This window comes from Quercus suber, unplaced genomic scaffold (genome assembly GCF_002906115.3).
Source record: "Quercus suber isolate HL8 unplaced genomic scaffold, Cork oak 2.0 scaffold_694, whole genome shotgun sequence".
Classification (NCBI taxonomy): domain Eukaryota; kingdom Viridiplantae; phylum Streptophyta; class Magnoliopsida; order Fagales; family Fagaceae; genus Quercus; species Quercus suber.
In genome coordinates this window covers 112,201-133,475 of record NW_027070135.1, presented here as the reverse complement: position 1 = coordinate 133,475, position 21,275 = coordinate 112,201, and the positions used below count along the sequence as shown (strand labels likewise).

Below are 21,275 nucleotides of genomic sequence, written 5' to 3'. Positions count from 1 at the left end.
TATAACAAAAAATTACAGAATGACTAAATTGCTATATTTACAAATTTTTTAAGACTAAAAAAGAAAATTTCAAATTCCGGGCTCTAAAATAAATACTTGGTCCAAATTTTAAACACCAATCAAATATTTTCACCCAAGTAAGAACAAGTATTATGATAAATGTGAGTTTTAGTTAACTTAATTGGTAAAATTTTTAAAAGTTTAATAAGAGACGTGAACCCCCCATCTACATCAAAAATATAATTAATATCTTGATTTGATGATAAAGTCCTATCATTACGAGCGGACTTTACAAGTTAAAAAAAAAAAAAAAAAAAGTACTATGATAGATATAGCAAAAAAGAAAGGGCCATTTAGCAAAAACACAGAAAAACTCCAAAATAACTGGTTGTCTTCTTACGTTGACACGAGGCTAAATAGCAGCTTTCCCTCTCTGAGAAAACGATGCCAATTTGTAGTAATTGGCTTCACCTCACGCCAAACAAGTTCTACGCTCACAACCTTCTCATTGGCTTCACCCATCGACACGTCATCACTCCCACACGCTCCCGCTGTTTCGCACGTGCGGTCACCTCCGAGTCAGCCATGGCCGCCGCTTCTAACTCAGTCCGAGTCGCCGCCGCTCAGATGACCTCCGTCAACGACCTCGCCGTTAACTTTGCCACCTGTTCGAGCCTCGTCAAAGTAAAACTAACTACCCTCTCACTCAAGTCAATTTTTGTTTTTCCTCTGTAACCGCGATCCTAACTTGCGTGTTTGATTTTCCTATTTCTTATCCATTTTTTTTCATGCTAATTTTATTTTACTGGTTATAAAAAACGGTTCGAATTTATTTGATTCAGCTCACAATAATTTCTCCTTGATTTATTTTGTTGGTAAGTTTAAATAACAATTGCTAATTGCAAATTTGTGAATTATTTTGCTAAGAAATATTTTTAAAACTATGAACTTATGAGGAAACTATTGCAAATTTGTGAATAATAAGAAGGATTATAAAAGAGAACAATGTTTTGAAAATGGGGAGTTATGATTAGTGGGTCCGGTTAACGGGTTTAGAAAAGTTTTGATACTACTTAAAAATTGTCAAAAAAATTAGTTAGATTTTTTTTCTTACTTTTTATCATGATTAATACCTTGAATCAAAAGGCTTTAGTTTTGCCTCTAAACAAAATTGATGTCATTATTTTGTGGCATGAGGGCGTGGCTTTGTGTTAGAGAGGTTAAGCTGTTGAAGAAACCGTTAATATACATTTTGTTCAAGTACATTTGGTTTTTTTTTTTTCTTTTTTGACTGTATTATGTTGTATCATTATACAGTTTGTGCACTGTAAACTTGTTTGTTGATGATACTGCATTATATAAAAACCAACATTTGGCATTCAAGTAAGCATCAGTATTGGAATTTTCAAGTCAACACCAACAGATTCATTCATAATAAAGTGACTAAATTTTTCATTGGCCGTCAACCTAATTTTCCATGCTTGGGACTGGGCATCGAACGCTAACTGATACTCTGTTAATTTTATATTTAACTGGCCACTGGTTAAGGTTTAGGTACTTTTTAATTTTATTCTATGTTATATGGTTGCTATTGATTCCATTCCATGTTAAATTTATATATTTCTTTTTTTAATGTTTAATTTAAGGGTTTCTTTATGCAAAGGAAGCAGTGTCGGCTGGGGCGAAATTACTTTGCCTCCCCGAATCCTTCTCTTATGTAGGTGCGAGGGATGGCGATAGTGTCAAGATTGCAGAACCTTTAGATGGACCAATTATGCAAAGATACTGCTCTCTGGCAAGGTGGGAAACCCTGGCCCTCCTTTCGCAGTTTACTAAACTTATATTTGTACACTTTTTCTGGTGGGAATCATTTGGATAATTCTTTAGTGTACATTCTTTAAATCGTTTTTTCCCCCATGGGGTTTGCTTTGTTAATTCTTCATTCTTGACATGATGTTATAGTTGTCAATCACATCCTCTTTCTTTCCCTTCTTTTATCATTCTTGAGTAGGAAGCAATGGGCTTTTGAAAGATTTCTTTGCTCCTGTAACTAACTTATGGTCTGTCATGCATCATCACAGAGAATCCAGCATTTGGTTGTCACTTGGAGGCTTCCAGGAAAAAGGATCTGATGATGAACACCTGCATAACACGCATGTTGTGATTGATGATACTGGGAACATTAGAAGCACTTATCGCAAAATACACTTGTAAGATAATTAATCTTGTGTTTCCGAGGGCTTTTTTTGGGTTCATTTCCAGTCATTCCTTATTATTGAACTATCATTATATAGATTTTTTTTGGTTTAAGATAGTTCTAATTTGAGTTTGCTGAAATGTTCTATTATATTTTCTTCCCCTTGGTGAAATGATAGCTGTTCCTTAACAATGCACACATGTTTGGTTTGACAGGAATGCCTTGCACATATTTTTTACGTGGTTCTGTTATTCTTTCTCTCTCTGTCTCTGGAAATGTCTGGGAATAGGATGCAATTATCAATCTATTAAGTCAAAACAATTACATGTTTTTTCTTGTGAGAAGTTTAAGCTTTGTCTTTCTTGTCAAGCAATTGTGTTGAGACCTTGCCTACCAGTAAAGGCAATGTAGAGATAAAACTCATTATTTTTCAAAGATTCAGCAGGGTTTATCACAAAGTGTGTATATATGTACGCATGTGTGGTGTGTGTGCACACATGTGCGTGTATGTGTATATTTGAGAGAGAGAGAGAGAGAGGTGGAAGTATCACTTCATCAAGTTGAAAGAATATAATTCATGTTAACTTTCCTTGAGTTAAAATGCTAAGTTCAATCCTTGTGTTTAGTTGCCACCATACCTCCCAATATTGGGGATCAAACCCCATTGCCTCCATCTATTCAAATTAACAAGAGCAATGTCTCCTTGCATAAATTTCATTCTGCAATTGTGCTGCCTGTGTTTATCATGATATAATTTTGTCAACATTGTACTTTAAATGAAATATTTACTTTCTGTTTTTAGGTTTGATGTGGATGTTCCTGGCGGAAGAGTATACAAGGAAAGTAGCTTTACAGAAGCAGGTAAATTTAATAAATAAATAAATGAAAAAGCCTTATGTACCCATCTGTTTCCATATAATGGTTGTTGTTAAATAAATTTTTTTTAGCTGAATCCTTTTGATATCAGTATCTTCTGATCTTGAGTGCTTGCAAATCTATGTTAAGCTAAAGGCATACCTTCTCGTTAATCTGGATAAAATCTTCAAGTCTTCTTGTTTCTTGGTTCTATCTTTTTTTTTTTTTTTTTTTTGGCCTTGTGAATAATTTTCTTTTATGGTTTGTTAACCATATTTTCATATTTGGGGGATCAGTTCTTTACTCATAACTCACCATGTGATCCATGTATTAATTACAGGAAGTATAGGCTGTACTGTAGTGCTTGTTGGGATTTTTTTTTTTTTTTTTTTTTTTTTTTTTTTTTGGTTTTTGTTGGGGGTGGGGAGGTTAGTATAGTATGTGTGAACTTGCTATATGTTGTTGGGTTTATTTCTTAATAGCTGAAACTTTAAGGAAATTGGTTCTCCAACATTGTAACAAAGTTTCTTTTTCTTTTTTTCTTTTTGGGTAAAGTAACAAAGTTTAGTTATATATGAAGTCTTTGGTTCTAGTCTTGGAAGCTTCTCATTTCAGAAATTATTTTGGTATTATGTTTCTACTTATTTTTTGGGATCCACATGCTGTTTCCTGCCGCATTTTGTGGGATGAAGGTGTTAGTGTGTGTGACCTTTATATACATTGTTAGACTCATTACCTAGTGGCTTAATATTCTTTTGAGATAGGTAGATAGTGGGGGAGAGGAGGTGGGGTACAAACCACAAACAATGCCACTACCATTGGGCTATCACTTGTGATGGCTTAACATTTTGGACAATCTGTATTGTAATACTAAAAAAATGTTCACATTTTCAGAATTTTTATTGTTTCCCTTTTTTGGAATCTAAATAACTAAAGCTATAATATGTCTTCAGGGAAGGATATTGTTGCTGTAGACAGCCCCATCGGACGTTTGGGTCTGACAGTTTGCTATGATTTAAGATTCCCAGAGATCTACCAGCAGCTTAGGTTCCAGCATGATGCACAGGTACAAATTGATTTTTTAGCTTTGTAGTTTAATGGCTTGGGTTGAATCTGACACTCACAAATCTGCAGGTTCTATTGGTACCTTCAGCTTTCACTAAAGTAACTGGTGAGGCACATTGGGAGATTCTTCTTCGTGCTCGTGCAATTGAAACACAATGCTATGTATGGAATCCATTTTCATCTCCAGTATCAGAAAAATATTTTGTTAGAGCGTCATTAATTAAGATCTAGCGAATGATGTCTTGAATGCATTATCAGGTCATAGCTGCCGCACAAGCTGGAAAGAACAATGATAAAAGAGAAAGCTACGGTGACTCCTTAATTATTGATCCATGGGGAACTGTAGTTGGTCGACTTCCCGGTGAGAACTAGTTCCCTATGTACATTTTGAAGCTTCACCTCTGATTTATGCTGCTACTTAATAAAACTGGAAGTTTTGATCTTTCATCAATTAACTGTTATAATAACTCCCTGCGTGTGTGTGTGTGTAATTGCTAAGCCAGTTGGTTAACTAGCTGTATTGTTGACAAGTGCGGTTCATAGTGTAGATCACGCATATAGATTAATTAGAATAGTTTTCAGATGTTCTATGCGAGGTCTGCTCGTTGGTAAGTTTAATATCACAGTATTCATCCTCCAAAATACAAGATGACGTCTTTGATGCTTATTCTCGGAGCATTGTCTCTTCCCAAAAGTCGCAAACTTTTATATGTGAATCTATTTTACAGAAAAATACTACTTCATTTTCTGGCGTCACATTGTTTTAATGCCTGTAGCATGAACACTAGCAGCTGCAGCAACGTTAATTTCACATTTGCTGCTATTTTTGTGTTTCAGATCGATTGTCAACTGGGATTGCTGTGGCAGATATTGATTTGTCCTTAATTGATTCAGTGAGGGCAAAAATGCCAATTGCCAAGGTAAGCTCTAAATCCAATTCTAAAAACAAGCCATGGTAAATAAACAAAACACAGCCGTAAAATTTATAATTGAGTAGATGACAGATGTCTTTAACTTATTAGACAATTTTCTCCTAAACTTCTCTGAGCTCAAGTGGGATGGTTTGAAGTAACTGCCTAGCTGGTAATCCACTTGGAGTGGGAACTTTCTCTTTTTAGGTAGCTGTGGACCAGTTGCCCCATTGGGCACAATTATACTGCCCCGACACTATGTGGATGTGATGTTGACAATAGGCCTGTATCCTCGAAGCTAGCATGGCATTCTAACAAGTGTGTTTGATTGACATTGCGAGTAAAAGCACTAGAAATTTGGATCTTTACGGATTAATTTTACTTCTTCCTAACATGTGTCCAAAGCTCTTCGAGCACACAACTATTTCTCTGGATGTGTTTAGTATCCCCTTCTCACACACTAGAAAGAAGAATCCTTTAGGGGCCCCTAAAATACTAGTAAGGAGTTTTGAACCCAAGACGTCATAAGGTCTTAGGAAACATTAAACCAACCCCTTGAGCCGGCCCAAGTTTATCATTGACCTGATATACAGAGCTTTGGATGGTAAACTCAAATGAATGCAGGGATGGCAATGGGGTGAGGCCATGAATCCCATTCTTCCAAGCAAGCTAGGCTATCCCCATCCTGTCCATGTCCATGTTCTGGGGATGAGTGGAACCCCTCCCGGCCCTGCAATGAAGAATAAAGCCTTGGAGCACTGGTCCCAACATGATTTGGATTTTGGACACGTGTCCCGCTTCATGTCCTGTCTAGTGCATTTGAACACTAGACGGAATTTTTGTCCTAAAGCCCCATCCTGCCTCACCTCACCTGATCATGTTACCCAATCTTATAAATTTTTTATTTTTTATTTACAAATATATAATATTTATATTGTTCAAAATAGTAATCACACACACCCTAACATGTTAGAGAAATTTATATAAAAGGTTTCTTTTAGAGGAACCTGGACGATTCCTGTTAAATCGGCTTAAATTTCCATATTTTAAATGCATGTGCACCCACGTGCATGTCCTGGCTTCGTTAGTAGATACTGCACTTGCATGTGTGGACGTGCACATGCACGTGTGCACATCCTCGTGTGCATGCATATACCTTTCATCACACTCACAGTGAGACTGAGCTTTTTCTGAATGTGTGCGTAGTTTTATTCCCTCTAAAATAATATTGTAGTTTTTATTTTATCAAGAAAAAAAATATAGTTAATAAAAGATTCCCTTCTGTTAATGTATATATTTTTTCTTTATATTTCTAATTGAGTATCGTTCTTCAGCAACGGAAGCCCATTGAATTCTGGAAATCTGCATCTCTGTAAATTTTGGACATGGTCCTGTATCGCTGCAATCCAGATGGTACACGAGAGAACCATTTGAAGCTTTGTTGTAATCTTTATGTAAGATAACACAACTACTTGCTTGAATTTATTGGGGAGAATAAGACTATTATGGGATCTGAATTTGCTAATAAGCCATGATTTCCTTCATCGACGAGCTGTAACCTGATGGATGTTTATACATTAAGATTTGGATTATTGCTTTATATTTTTTAAGGAGAAATTACTTATTATTTTAATATTACAGTAATTGATGTGAGTTTTTCATTATCCTGTATTTTGTTATTTATAAACATAATGTATCATGCGATTGATGTCTAATCTAAATGATTAAAAAAAAAAAAAATTTCTAGAAAGAATTGTTGAAAGGTGAGATAGTGTTCTCAAAACCCATCGATGCACGTGTAATTTAGAAAATTTACCAATTAAAAGAAAATTATTTTGACGATTCCTTAAGAACAAATGAGATTTAAATGATCAACCAGCCCACAGTCACAAAAATGATAAACCCTTAAAAATGAATATCGTTTCTAGTACCATCACGGCATCACCTGTTCAAAGCCCCTCTCTCTCTCTCTCACAAAAGAGGCTTTTCGGTTCTGCCCACTTTCGTATCATATGAAACCGGAGCCTCCCAAGCCATTCGGAAGGCCTGTAAACAAATAAAGGGTAATTGCCTTTATTATTATTTTTTTCTCAAATAATAGGATTTAAGTACATCACTTGCTTTGAGAAGAAGTTCATCACTTTCAATATATAGTGCTACTATTTAAAATTTTTTATCTATATAATATTTAAAAACTAAAGCATTGCATTTCGGTCCATTCAGTCCAATTTGGTCCCTTTTGGTATACTTCGCTTTAGTTCGATCCATCCGGTCAGTGGCGGCTCTAGAAATTTTGTTTAGGGGGTTCATTAAAAAATTTTAATAAAAAAAGAACTTGAATATATTGAGCTACCGACCAAAAAAAAAAAAAAAAATTAATACATGAAGTTTTACAATTTCCTTCTACAAGTATTCAAATTTTGAATTATGAGTGGAGTTGTTGTGTGTCTTTGTGTTAGAACCCCTTTCCCTATCTTCTGTGTGTGAGTGTGTGTGTTTGTTTCTCAAAAAAAAAATTTTGAATTATGAGTATCTATTGCCAATGTGGATAGGTATGAGCCTACAATCATTTTATTTTGTTAAGTTTATCTAACATTTTTATTTTTATGCAGTTTTTATTATCTATTTGATAATTTTTTTAATAAAAATATTTTAAACTAAATGACTAAACTAAACTCATTGGTTTTGTATTAGTTATTTTTGCACACAACCACACTCATTCATACATAAAATTATACACTCGTGTCTACTTAACCAATCAAATGCTTGGACAATCACTAACTTTATAATTTTTTTTTCTTAAATTTTACTAACTTTATAACAAAAAGTTATTATAATATGATAACAATATACACACATGTAACAAACTGTAAGGACCTGTTTTGAGCTTATAGCCCACTATATGGAATGGCTTCAGCCCAAAAAGCCCAAAAACAATGAATTTGTAGAGAATGGGTTAGAGAACTGGGCTTTAGTTGATCAAACAGATATTGGAATCAATCAGACGATCAGAGAATGAAACAAACAAGGATTATACTGAAGAAAAATGGTCCTTGGCAAGTTCCGAGGTGTCCTATTCTCTTATATCATCTTCAAATTCAGATACAAGTTTTTGTTCCTAAATATTACAGAGTTTTCCCTTTGATTTTCTCAATCTCCCTTCTTTGCTCCCTCTCCTTCCTTTTATGCTCTTTTTCCTTGCCATCCCTATCTTCCACGTGCATGCCAAATGGTGAATCTTGATACTTGTCCCATCAGCACCTCCCATAAGTCTTCATGTAGTAGCTGTAAGGTTGAAACCCACTGTTCAGGCATCACCTCCACATTAATGCGGCCAGAGAGTTAGTTACAGAGCATTTAATGCAGAGATAGTAGCCTTTTCCTTGGATTTTTTATGATTCTTCTATGTCTTGAGCTTCCGTAGTGCTTATCTACATCAACTAAGTACTTTTGTGATGTTTCTTCGAATAGTAGATCATCTCTACGGGTGATGACCTTGGTCAGCCGAGGTGACTCTTATTCTCGGTACAACCCCTTAAGTCGTCATGATCTAAATTGACTTCTTTGTTTGTTAATATGGACCTTTCTGATAACGTTTACCCATCCTCGAACATATTCTGTCCTCGGCGTGGGCCTTAGGTCCATTACACAACATGTGTTATGAACCTCCAAGCCAAATACCGCTACACAAACAATCTTTGTTTCCTAATTATTAAATTATATAAATTTATATTGTATTTATATTGTACACATAAACATCCACACACATCACAATTCACACAAATAACATTATAACAAGAAGCAATGCACACAATCAATATTATACACACTCACACACATAATATAAATTTATAACAAAATAGTGACACTTATAATTCACAAACACTTACTCTTTATTTTTAGAGTTGGAAATACTTATAATAAAGGTGTGCAAAATTTAAGTTAGGGTGTGCAAAAATACTTTTAAGAAAAAATTATAATGTTAAACTAAAAAAAAATATATATATATATATATATTGTTGAAGTCAGGGGGTTCATTTGAACTCCCTGAGAATAATGTAGCGCCACCCCTACATTCGCTTTATTTCAATCTATTTTAGTTCACTTTAGTCCATTAGATCCAGTTCAATCCATTTTAGTCCATTCGGTCTAATTCGGTCCATTTAGTCTATTTCAGTCCACTTAAGTGATGCGTTGGGAGGAGAGATTTCTATAAAAAGAGAAGTTGCTTCATTGATAATTATGTCACCTTCTTAGCATAATGTTGGTAGGTTTTTGATAAAATTATATTTTTATTAAGCTATTAAAGTCTGGTATTTTTTTTTTTCTAATATAAGTGATGGATTTATTTATATGTGCTTCTTTTTTAGGTTATTCAAAATGTATAGAGGATGAACTGTATGTAAGGAGTACTAGAAACAAATTTCAACCACACATTACATTATTTACAAAATATCTCACATTATATAATAATTGAATGTAAAATGCATTATGTTTCCTTGAATTATTATATAATGTACTACACTTATGTATTCTAATTTCCGAACTAAGTTTTTCCCTATCAGATTCACTGACACCACCACAGATGACTCTGCCAATGACCATGGCATTATTAAAGTCCTAAGAATGAGCTCTACGCTAGTCTATCCCCCTCAAAATGTAGCAGGGAATTCTTGTAAATGAGAGTCTCCCATCCTCCTATCCTTCCATGAGAGTAAAATCTACTTTTTTTTGGGTAAATAAAAGGTTAAGTAGATAATCAACTTTTGTACTATAGTATTAACCCTAGAGAATATTTTTGAAAGTGGATTAGTAGGTACTTTCTGATGTCATTAGTGTTACTTTCGGATCTCTATCTTTAATGACTGTCTTCCTTCTCAGCATTTGAATTTAACTTCACAGCATCATCCAAGTTGTGATTTATATAATTCCTTCATAAAGCTCAAATTCACATGGATGGCCTTACTTTCATCTCTAATACCAGTAACAGAGTTGGCCACACATATGCTTTCAGTGCAAATTCCAACTCTGGCTAAAAAAATATGGTGGCAGTCAACAGTAGTTGAAATAGCATTCTTTTATGAGTTTTACTAACGTAAGGGTATGCGTTAGTAAACTATTTTATGAAAAAATGTAAAAGTGATTAATTGTTTTGACAGTCTTTTCAATTTTTCATAAAAACTTTTTTAAAATTAATAATTAATGTATGCTCTAATGACATATATTAACCAGACCATTCTTTTATTAGAATTATACATATCATGAATCAATCAATTCCATGGAACGTAAAGGAAGAAAGTCATTTTGCAGATAAGTTACAACATTTCTGTCTAAAGTTAACCTGTTTGTTTATATAAAGTTTTTTAAATTCTGACTTTTTCTATGACAAATACTTTTATCCACTTCTTTCATAAATAAATTTCATATAATGTCAGTACGATGATGACTCCAAAATTTCTTAAATAATTGACAAATCATAGTCATTCAACAAGTCTCTGTTCATGTCAGCAAAATCTGGCCGTATGATTTGGACAAAGAAGATCATTTATGTGAAACAGTTAAAAGATGCACAAACTTTCTTTTTTTTCAACCGACTGACTAGTGGGAATCTAACCTTTTTGTCTCCTCTTTATATCCTGAGAGAATCTAGCTAAAGAAGACCTATACATTGCACTATATACATGAGAGTTCCTTTCACTAAACCAAACACACAATTTACCACATAGGAGAAACACAGACCTCCTATGAAGAGGACAAGTATTCTACTCATTTTCATTGTTTCTATCACAGTTTTCTCACCAGCCTTTGGAAACAAGCCAAACAATCAGGCACTCCTGGAGTCCCAAAAAAATTGCTCATACTCGATTGAGATTCAGACAACTTGTGCACCATCAGCTGATACCACAGATCATGTGAGTGTCCGATTCAGCGACTCATTGGGAAATTTGATCACTGTGAAGCATCTAAAGAATCCCAAGTTGTTATATGCTCCAAAAGGTGGCTTAAAGAAACAAGGTGGTGCATATAGTGGGTTTGAACGTTGTGCCATTGACATGTTTGAGGCAAGTGGACCATGCATGAGTCAAAGGGTGTGCTCATTGTACCTTAAGAAAGTTGGGTCAGATAATTGGAGACCTGGTTGGGTGAAGGTACTTCATACCCAGGACGGTGGCCATGTGGTGCCGGTTTCTTACATGTTCTATTTTAGGACATTTGTGCCAGAGAATGTATGGTATGGGTTTGATTATTGTCACCCTAATGGAGCTTTTATGCCTCATGCTGCAGATTTTAGTAGGAAGGACTAGTGGAAATGTATTTACATCGACAGACTGATGTATCAATCAAATTAATAAGCCTTTCCAAGGCTTAGTTCGTGAACAACTGCAGAAATCTCTAGCTATGGTACTAATATATTTTGATTTTCATAATAGATTGGGAGAAATGGAAGTGTTTTTATTAAAATTTTCTTCGGAAACAAATTAGGTCGGTATATGAAATGAATAAAGTACAAAAATCTGGAGAATGAATACCTGCCGTCGTAGGAAAGAAATGAAATTTAGGTGTCTTTTAAATTCCTTTAATATTTTAATGGTGTAAGGGGTCGGGTTGAGTCAAGTTAAGAAGATTTTTTTATCCAACCCACCATGGTAGGTTAAAAAAAATTCAACCCAACTTACATAGGTCGGGTTGGGTCAAGTTGACCTCATGAGTTGGTCAATTTTTTTTTTTTTTAATACTATTATTATTAAATTGAGCAGAAAAATATATATCATACCCGTCACTTGAATTGATAAACCAAATATACATTAATATATGAACTAATATTCCAACTCAGTTATACATTATATGAATTAATATTCATTCATATTGGTTTTTATATAAGATAGGAGGAAAAGCTGGTTATTTAAAAAAAGTTATTAATAATATAATATATTTTAAATATATGAGTGAGTCAGGTCGGGCTTAGTGGGTTTGAAATTTTATGATCCAAACCCAACCCGACCCGCTATAAAAAAAAATTGTCACCCACCAAGCCCTAAAAACTTACCAAACCCAATGAGTTGGATTGGGTCAGGTTGATTTTGGTAGATTGGCTGCACACCTGTGTAAAAGAGTTTTGAACAAACATTCAAAGGAAACAAATATTCGTGCTTGCAAGACTTTGAAGAAAATAAAGAAAGCTCAATGGTAGAGCCTTCGTGACATTAATAATTTAGTCAACATCCTCAAACCACGTTTTATGTTAACAATACATCATCATTTTATGGTCCTTAAAACGACATCTTGTTGATTGTCACCAAACAAGAGCTTTTTCCTCTGCACAAACAAGGAACTAGAGAACTAAAAAGGGAAAGGCATTCTTACAAGAGAAAAATGAACTGCAAAGACAAATTCTTCTGGTAATGCTAAGCTGGGAAGCCAACTACATACAATTTAGTGTAACTGTTCAATCACAAGAATCACGGTATGTTTCTTTTACTCCTTATCAAAAGCTTCAATCAAAGTAAAAGGAAAAGAAATAAAAGCTAGAAAAGAAAGAGCAGCCTCAAGCACAAAAGTATTGGACTATGGACAGTGTGATTTATCCTCCCTAATGAAATATCCAGCTATCATTCCAGAAGGAAATCTTGCAAAGAATCAGGGCTGGCAAGAAGATCAAAAGGTTTTTTCCTTAGGGAGTCTTTTAAGATTGTAATCTGACCTTCCTTCAGAAGGACGTCTTCATCAAGGGCCTCTATCTTCTTCCTCAGTACATTAACCTCTGAGTTCAATAACATATTCTTCTCATTGTATTGCTTCACTTCCTCCCACATCAAATCTCTCTCATCTGATACTTTTGGCAGTATCCCTCTCATAATTGTTAATTCCTTTAACGATTCTTGAAGGTTGCTTTCAAGCTGGTTTAAGTTCTCATCCTTCCGCATCATCTGTTGTAAAGGAGAAAGAAACTTTTGAAGTTTGACAAGGCAAAGGCTAGGAACTAGTGATAGACTTTCAAGAAGTAAAGGTGCAATACTGTAAAATTTCATAAGCATCAATTGGTTAGATGATATACAAGTGGAGCACTCTATCTATTTGCAAAATATATAGTAAGCTCTTGAGGGTGAAAAAACTTCCTAGGACGTTACTTCCAAGTACAATGACACAAGGTAGAAACCAAAAGGATGCCTAAACAAAGGTGAAAAAAATTGAGAAAGCTGTATCAAGTATATAGCACAGATGTGCAAGTGTCATGCCATCAGACCTTAAAAGCAAAATAAAAATGTTGATGTACCTGCCAATGAACTCTTAGCTCATATGACATCCTCTTCCCATAATAATGGATGTAAAGTGAGGTTGTGAGTTAAAGACACACAAGGTGCGTGTGCAACTTACCAATTCTATATATGTGTGTGTGCGTGCGCTGTTCCAGCTTCAGTAATGATCAAATCCTAATTGCCACTGAAATAACTGCAGTGCATGTGATCCACTTCTAGTATAATTCGCAGCGCATCTTCATGAAAATATCTAGTGCCCTGATTCCGATGTGTGTTTTAATGAAACAAGTACTGTAACTTCAAGCACATCAATACTCAACTAACAAACAATTTTTAGCTTCTTAATGTAGTTGGTTCTGCCTTTACTAGAAACTACTCACAAAAAATATAACCAGAGTTGAATAAGTTCAGAGACGACCAGAATTTCAGTGCAAACAAGATGCAAATTCTAGTGGAAATACACACATATGTATAAAATAACACCTAAATCAATTTCCAGTATGTCACCTATGAAAATAATAGCTCATGAACCCATCTTCATCAGGTTAATCATTTAGTCCTATGACCAAGTCCACCGTACTACTGAACTTAATCGTAACCTCAACTCCTTGGTGCAACCTTTAACTCTGAACAGAAAATTACATCGTATTCTATCTTTCTTGTCTTGCCAATCATCCAGATAAACATCCTCTTTATAATCATGCATTTTTGAATGCCTTTCCTGCCAAGCGGTTGAAACCACAAAGCATGTTTCACAACACATACATACTCACCAGTCACCCTTATGAATATCTCTCAAAGATACTGAAAACGATTAGCTTTCAACGTTCCATAGCCAATCTGAACTATTGCTAGTTCCAAACCTTACTACTACTACTATGAATACATTCAATGTACATATTAATCCATCTTATTCCGAAGTCTCTTTATTCTATAACATCTCTTTATTGTTCTACCTTGCACTAACCATACTCTAGTCTTAGTCCAGAACTAAATTCATCTAACCAAACATACCATTAGTTGACCTCATTACTTTAAGTAAGCCCAGGTTACGCTCAAGTAGATAGACAATCACATAGAAAAAGAAGTATACTTAGAAAGTTAGACATATCAACTTCCATCAGAAAATAAACAGATGAATAGTGGGAAATAAAGATAGACAATCAAATAAGTAATATAAACAGCAAACACATACATATACACAATACACATGGATTAATAGGATTAAGTGCCCACTGCCCACTAGGGAAGGCAGTTTAGAACCGCACTTTTAAAACCTCACCTTTTTCTAAGTACAACTTTCCAAAGTGGAGATGGAAGTATAGAATTACCTGAAGTTCAAGATCCTTCAAATTATGAGTGACACAGGAAAGGTTATCTAGTGCATTTTGGACTTCACATCTGAGAATGTCATTGCCTCTTACTGCTGTTGCAAGTTCAGCTTGCAACTGCTCAACTTCCAGCTCTTTAGAATACAGCTTCTCTCTCAATAGACTAGTTAGTAAAGTTTCTGCTTTAAGCTCAGATCTTATAACATCCTATATAATAAAAAACACCAACAATCAGAATCAATGCAAAAACAACTCACCAACCCCAGATCAATTCAAGTAAACATGTTAACAAGGGTATAAAAAAGCATAGGTAATAAACAATGAAGAACTTCAAATTCTACATTCTGGTCTGAAATAACAAATTAGCAGCAATTAACCTCTGATGTTTGATCATTTTGTTGCACCAATCCATCAGCATCAGTGCACTGTGACTGTAATTTGGAAGCACCCGGAGTGGACTTCTCATGCAACAAAGTAGACATCATCTGCAAACTCCTTGTCAGGTTCTCAGTTCCACGCTTGAATCCCTGAAGTTTCACTTCAGCTTCAACGACAAATTGTGCACCTAAACCATTCTTGATAACTTCCAGACCATGCTTAGCATCTGGAAGAAATTGGCCTGCTTTCCCTTTGATGAATTCCAGTAACTTTGAACATAAGTCGGTGCTCTCATTTAGCATCAATAGCCCTTGATTCTGTAAGCAACAGAGGCGGGTCCACATTTCTTTATCTAGCTTGAAAGTTAAAGCAAAATTTTCTTTCCCATTTCCTTTCAAGCGGTTTAGTAAGTATATATTCTCATGTCGAAGAGAATCAACTTCGAGCCTACAAGATTCCAATTCCCTTCTCAAAGCAAGCTCTACTCCAGTCAGCCTCATTTGCTCCATCTGTAATTTCGCCATATGCTTATCAAACTTCTCCACTGTCTGATCCTCCCCAAGTTTCTCACTAAAACCTTCTCGTAACCCATCAATCGTCTTCTCTTGTTCACTGCAAGTTCTTAGTAATCTTGTAATAGATTTATGCAGCTCTTTGCACTCTTTATCCTTCTCTTCAAAATTTTTATGGATGCATTCACGATCTTCTTCTGCTGCTCTATATTTCTCCTGTAGTTCAGAGAGATTCTGTCGTAAGTCTTCATTATCCACTTTTAGTTCTTCCACACTTGTGGTAAGGTCATGAAGTTGTTCCCCTGAATTTGTTATTATGCTTTTGCTCTCTCTTTCCCTCTCGTCAAAGGATGAAACTTCCCTTTGAAGTGAGACATTATGCTCTGCAAGCTCTCTAACTCGCTCACGGAGCCTTTGCTCTTCTGACTGATATTTCTCAAGCTTGAATGACCAGTCACTTGACCTTCTGTCTAACTCCTTTTCCAATCCTGACTGCAACTCATTCTTCTCTTTCTCTAATCGTCGGGTTCGGGCCTCTAATTCTTCCTTTGCCCATCTGAGTTCTTCCCTAGCAGAAGCCCTCTCAGCAATTTGAGACTGTAAAAGGTTTGAAACCTCAAGTGACAAGCTTATCCTATCCTCTGTTAGGTCTCTAATTTTTTGAATCAACATTGAGACATCAAACCCACAATCTCGAAGAAAACTTTCCTGCTCAAGTTCTTCAGAAAGAAGCATGACCCTCTGCTCAGCTTCTTTGGATCTTATTCCTAGTCCTGCATCAGTGTCATCTTCAATTTCATCAGAGTTCACATCCTCACTTTTACCACTGTGAAAAAGATTCTGCCCCAGGAAGCCTGAGTTAACCTCCTCGCGATACCCATTAACTGTTTCATAAGGTTCATCCAATGGATAAATCTTTTCAGCCACCACATCTGAATTTGCATTGAAGCACCTGTCCAAGGGTCTACCATAGATATCTTCAATCGTAATTGGAACATCAAGGTCAAACGGCTTTGAACTTGTTTTGGGGAAAACATTAGACTGGGAGAGTCTCTCAACAACATTCTTGGCAAGTCTCCGAGGAGATTCATGCCCAAATCCTCTTTCTGTCCAATCCTTAGATGAGAAACGAAGCCGGGAACTTTTAGCTTCCCTAAAGGAACAAGCCCTTGGTTTATCATTGGAACTATCTGTTGGAGAAGTAGGCGCTGTATACTGAACTCGTGGGGGAAGCCTCCCAGCATTTCCATTATAATTTCTCTGTGAAGAACTGTTATTAATCCTGCTTTTTTCCTGCTGCTGCTCCCCATCAATGTAGCGGTCCACAACCTTGCTTGAAATATTGCTAGAGCAAATGGATGACGAGTCATTGTAGGTTCTGGAAGAACCAGCAGAACCAGGCCTCTCAAATCCGCGAGCATTTTGAATAGCTGGCTCTTCAAATCGTTTTGCCTTATATTGCCTCTCAGGAGTATAAGCACGACGACTAACACATAAAGGAAGCACATTAAAGTCAGTCTCAAGAAGCAAATTCTAATACTGGATTGCCAAAATGATAAAAATGATTTTTTTTTAACGAAGTTTATATCAACTAAATAAGCTTCATTCAACAAGTTCAGGTTCATAAATGTAGACTCACCGAGATGAATGATCACATTGCTGATGTCGACCACTACTTGCACTACTAGAAGGAGATCTACTTTGATCATTGACACAAAACAAATCCGTTTGTCCCAGCCTTTCACTTAAGGCACCTGATGACAATGAGCGGCTCCTTCTAAGACCTGAACTGGAACTAGAGCTCTGGCTATCAGATACTTGCTTTCGAGATTTGGAAAACAAGTTCCTAGGACTCCTGAAACTATGATCACCTCTGTCACTGGCTTTACTACTCATCCCACTTTCCAACGGGTTCTCCCCATAACCTCTCTTATCCTTTGATGGTGGAGAAACCCCATCAGCGCTCCCGTTGCTGGATGCAGATGATCTGAAAAAGAACAGCTTCTTCATGAGTAAATCTTAGCTCATGAAAGTTTCCAGCCTTTAGTCTTGATACTTTAGGCCAAACTCTAAAGCCAATGAGATCTCACTGAACCTGGCATAAACAAAAGAAACACAGAAACACGCCAAAACATGATTGAGATTGCTGAAAATATTGAAAAGGATATGAAAAGTGAACAGAGGAAGAAATTATAACAAAATTTTATTTTGGACGAAAATAAAGCATGACAGCATGACAGCATGCAGCATGAAAATAATAATTATGAGAGTAACCTTAAGAACTGAACAGTGAAGCAATAACAGTGGCTGGAATAATAGCATTCCCTTAATAATCTACTTCGTACAAACCCATTTATAATTTAATAAAAACAAAACCTTCTCCTACATTTCCCAAGCAGCCAAACAACTATTTAGAGAGGAAAAAAAAAACCACACTCTTAACAGCCTAGTAACTTGACTCTGTAAACGAAGAGCATATATGATTTATCTACAAGAGGACTCATTATATCAAATTGCCAATTCCAAAAAACCCAACAAAAACAAAAATCAACCCAAACCCAAAAATTCCACATACCCATTTCATGGTTTTACACAAATAGAATGCCAAGAACACTTGGGACTATAACACCAATCACAATAATAAAAGCAACACTGCAAATAATAATAAATAAAATAAAATAACATTTTCAGGAACTTCTTCCTACCCTTTTTAGCTGCAAAGAAAATCCTCAAAGCAAATTTGAACGCTGAAGTAACAGAGCAGAGCTCCAACAAAAGTGATTATCTAAACAAGTCCTGCACCCACCAAAAAAAAGCCAGATAAATAAACTGACTTTTTAATGAATATATTTATTTAAACCAAAAAAAAAAACGTTGCTAAATACTAGGAAATCTTTACGAAGAGCTTTCAGGTACCGTTGCCAACGACTAGTTTACAAAATTAAAAATTAAATAAAAATGAAACAAAAAAATATTGATATAGTTCACAATTTACAAATCAAGTGTGTCAGAGAGACTCAGAGTTCTGATTCAATATCCCTATACTACTAGTACTTTTTAGAATCCATGAAGCTAAGGCTAGTGGTCCCAAAAAGACCAAATTGCCCTCGTCACTCTCACTACCCTGAAACCCTTCCACTACTCTCTGACACCAAAAAAGAATCAAACTATATAAAAAGCCTTTTCGGGATTCGACAAGATCAAGGTATTTCTCTCATTATTTTTCTACAAATTCTGCAACTACTAGCACTACAACTAAGAAAGAACCGTTTGGCTGCCGAGAAACTGAACGAAAATGGCCTGAAATTTTTCAAAATGTAAAAAACTAAAGTCGCAAGGTATCATAAATTTAGAAGTTAAAACTCCACTCCATTTTCTTGATTTTCTCGGCAACCAAACAGAATCCAAAAAACGAAAAAAGAAAAAACATAAAGAAAAAACGTGACTTACAATTCCAAACTCTGCTTTTCTAGTCAAAAAAATTTTCCGTTCTAGTACTTTTCTTGCAGAAAGAGAATCCAGTAAAGCAACGGAAAAAAAAAAATTTAAAGAAATCAAAGAATAATTCAAAGAAAATATCTCTTATTAGTTTCTTTCTTTCTTTCTTTCTTGAATCCTATCAACCAAACAAAAACAGTGTGGGAGTTATTAACCTACTATTACTGGCCGATTGTACAATTCAAAATTCAAAAAACAAAATCCAACTCAGATTTTCTATTTATTATGGAAATTGAATAAATAGAGAGTAAGAGAGAGAGAATATACTGAGTCGCAGTTAGTTAACGGCGTTATGGGATTCAGCCGGCATTGAAGTATTTGAATCAGTGAGATTTGACGGTGAATTTATTATGTGTGATTTTAATGATGACGGAAAATGAAAGAGCAAAAAAAGGAGTGTGTGAATGAGAAAAGCAAACTAGCAAAGGCAAAGGCAAAGGCAAGAGAGAGGAACTTTTTTTTTTTTTGGGAGAATATGGAGGGTATTTTGGTCCGAGAGTTAAAATTTAAAATTTTTTGATTACGCGGAAAAGGCGGATGAGGAGCGGGATTTGATGCAATATTTATCAGCGGTACTCGAGTGTAGTGTAGTTGAAATTGAGAGGTGTTGTGGGGGCCAATGGTAGAAAGTTTCGTGGTTTTGATATGTAATCATGACTTTTTAATATGCCTTAATCTATACTTTAGTACTTTGATTTAACGTTATAATTTTGTAATTTTAAATTTAAATTAAATCATAAATTTGTTTAATTGTGTAAGTCAAAAACTGAAATTTTGAAATCATATTAATTTAAATCTCCAATCAAATCCTAAAATTCTAGGGTTTAATTTATATGATTTTCTTTTTATTGAGAATCAATTTGAACTTGTGATATTATTAGGTTTAATTTGTAATAGTATTAATTATCAAATTTCATTAATTAATTTAAATTTTTTGAAATTGTAGGATGTAATTTGAAATTGCTAAGATATAGGATTTAAAATGTAATTCACTCTCAACTTTCTTTATCAATAGATATCTTAACCATTGTTAATGATATAGTATATAAGAAATGGGTAGTATAAAATCTTCCCATTGTTGGTTTTAGCCTCCAACCAAGTTTATAGCAAAACCTCAACTGCACAATCTTACTCCTTGTCTTTTCACTTTTTTTTTTTAATCTTTTTTTGAGATAGGTAGATGGTATAAAGATATAGCAAAACAGGTCAGAATTTTTTGACCCGACTCGATCCGAAAAATACTTGACTTGAACTCGAATTTTTTGATTTAAAACAAAATCGGGTTGACTCATAACCCGACCCGTTAAAAAAATTTACTAAAAAAATATTTAAATTATGTCTTAATACTTGGTGTATAAAGCACAAAACACCTAAACTCATAAATTATAGTTAAATGTTCACACTTTACATGCATAAAATAAGACAAGACAACCCATTTATTATAAAATAAAAATAAAAAACTCTCATTCAATTTGATAAGACGCTACACAGTTCTGGGCTCACAAACTTGACTCACAATTTCAATCAAATGTAGTCTAGTAGTCTAGTACACTAACCTACTCACTATTTACTAACATAGTAAATGGCTAGACTTAAGGGCTTGTAGTTGATTCTAAAAATAAATAAATAACTTGCAGTAGCTGTAGTCCACAAAGGCTGAAAGGCACAAACCACTAAGAGTAAGAGCTTTCAACCTTTCACAATTTCAGTCTTTCAGAGAAGACTCTTGCGCCTCTAGTCTTTTCTTGGCCTTTGTCATACAAATTTAATTCTTTATTGATTTACTTTTGTGGTACTTTAAATTATATTAAAATATTGTAATGTTGATAAAGATACTGATGAAATTGGTCAATTTAAACTATAATTTATAAGTATAAATATTTATAGTGCTAAATTTGCTATCAATGTTGAGTAAATTGAGACTGAGTATAATTCTTATAAAATATTTACTTATTCTTATTTACTTAATATATTATGTTTATTCTTAAAACTTTTTTTTGTTTAATTTATCTTTCTAAGTAATCTAACTTTATTATTATTTTAAATGCAATAGGAACATGTGTACTTAAGGAGGCTGATAACTAGACATGGTCGATGAAATGTAGTTTTTTTTATTCTTCTTCTTTTGTGGGAATGATATTATTAGTGAAGTAAACTTAAAATATACACTTGTAATTACATGCATTTTGACAATGAGTTATTAACATTGAAGACTTTTTCCATCATGAATTTATGACTATAAATAATTTTTTTCATGCTCAAAACTGTCA

The 21,275-nt window shown here is 34.7% G+C and overlaps 3 protein-coding genes across 6 annotated transcripts; 2 read left to right on the top strand and 1 right to left on the bottom strand.

Annotated features, from left to right (window-relative positions):
* Nucleotides 1–389: 389 nt before the first annotated feature.
* On the top strand, nucleotides 390–6,692 carry LOC112015817 (deaminated glutathione amidase, chloroplastic/cytosolic). Its single transcript, XM_024048258.2, has 9 exons — nucleotides 390–684; nucleotides 1,664–1,800; nucleotides 2,082–2,210; nucleotides 3,000–3,058; nucleotides 4,006–4,118; nucleotides 4,187–4,279; nucleotides 4,376–4,478; nucleotides 4,955–5,037; nucleotides 6,363–6,692. Exons 1-9 carry the CDS (start codon nucleotides 445–447, stop codon nucleotides 6,402–6,404), a joined length of 999 nt encoding a protein of 332 aa, XP_023904026.1. The 5' UTR covers nucleotides 390–444; the 3' UTR covers nucleotides 6,405–6,692.
* A 4,080-nt stretch (nucleotides 6,693–10,772) lies between these two features.
* On the top strand, nucleotides 10,773–11,333 carry LOC112015824 (embryo-specific protein ATS3A). The gene has a single exon (XM_024048268.2). The coding sequence runs from the start codon at nucleotides 10,773–10,775 to the stop codon at nucleotides 11,331–11,333; it is 561 nt and encodes a 186-aa protein (XP_023904036.2).
* Nucleotides 11,334–12,403: 1,070 nt separating this feature from the next.
* On the bottom strand, nucleotides 12,404–19,511 carry LOC112015798 (nuclear matrix constituent protein 1a). Of its 4 annotated transcripts, none has more exons than XM_024048232.2 (6): nucleotides 19,273–19,511; nucleotides 18,213–18,303; nucleotides 17,147–17,602; nucleotides 14,995–16,993; nucleotides 14,618–14,824; nucleotides 12,404–12,956 (listed from the first exon to the last, which is right to left on the bottom strand). In XM_024048232.2, the coding sequence occupies exons 3-6, from the start codon at nucleotides 17,515–17,517 to the stop codon at nucleotides 12,639–12,641; spliced, it is 2,895 nt and encodes a 964-aa protein (XP_023904000.2). In that variant the 5' UTR covers nucleotides 17,518–17,602; nucleotides 18,213–18,303; nucleotides 19,273–19,511; the 3' UTR covers nucleotides 12,404–12,638. The 4 variants fall into 4 exon arrangements, with proteins under 4 accessions (XP_023904000.2, XP_065622313.1, XP_065622312.1 ...); XM_065766241.1 differs by having other exon boundaries at nucleotides 17,147–17,494; nucleotides 19,273–19,510; XM_065766240.1 differs by lacking the exon at nucleotides 19,273–19,511 and adding an exon at nucleotides 18,958–19,138.
* Nucleotides 19,512–21,275: the final 1,764 nt, after the last annotated feature.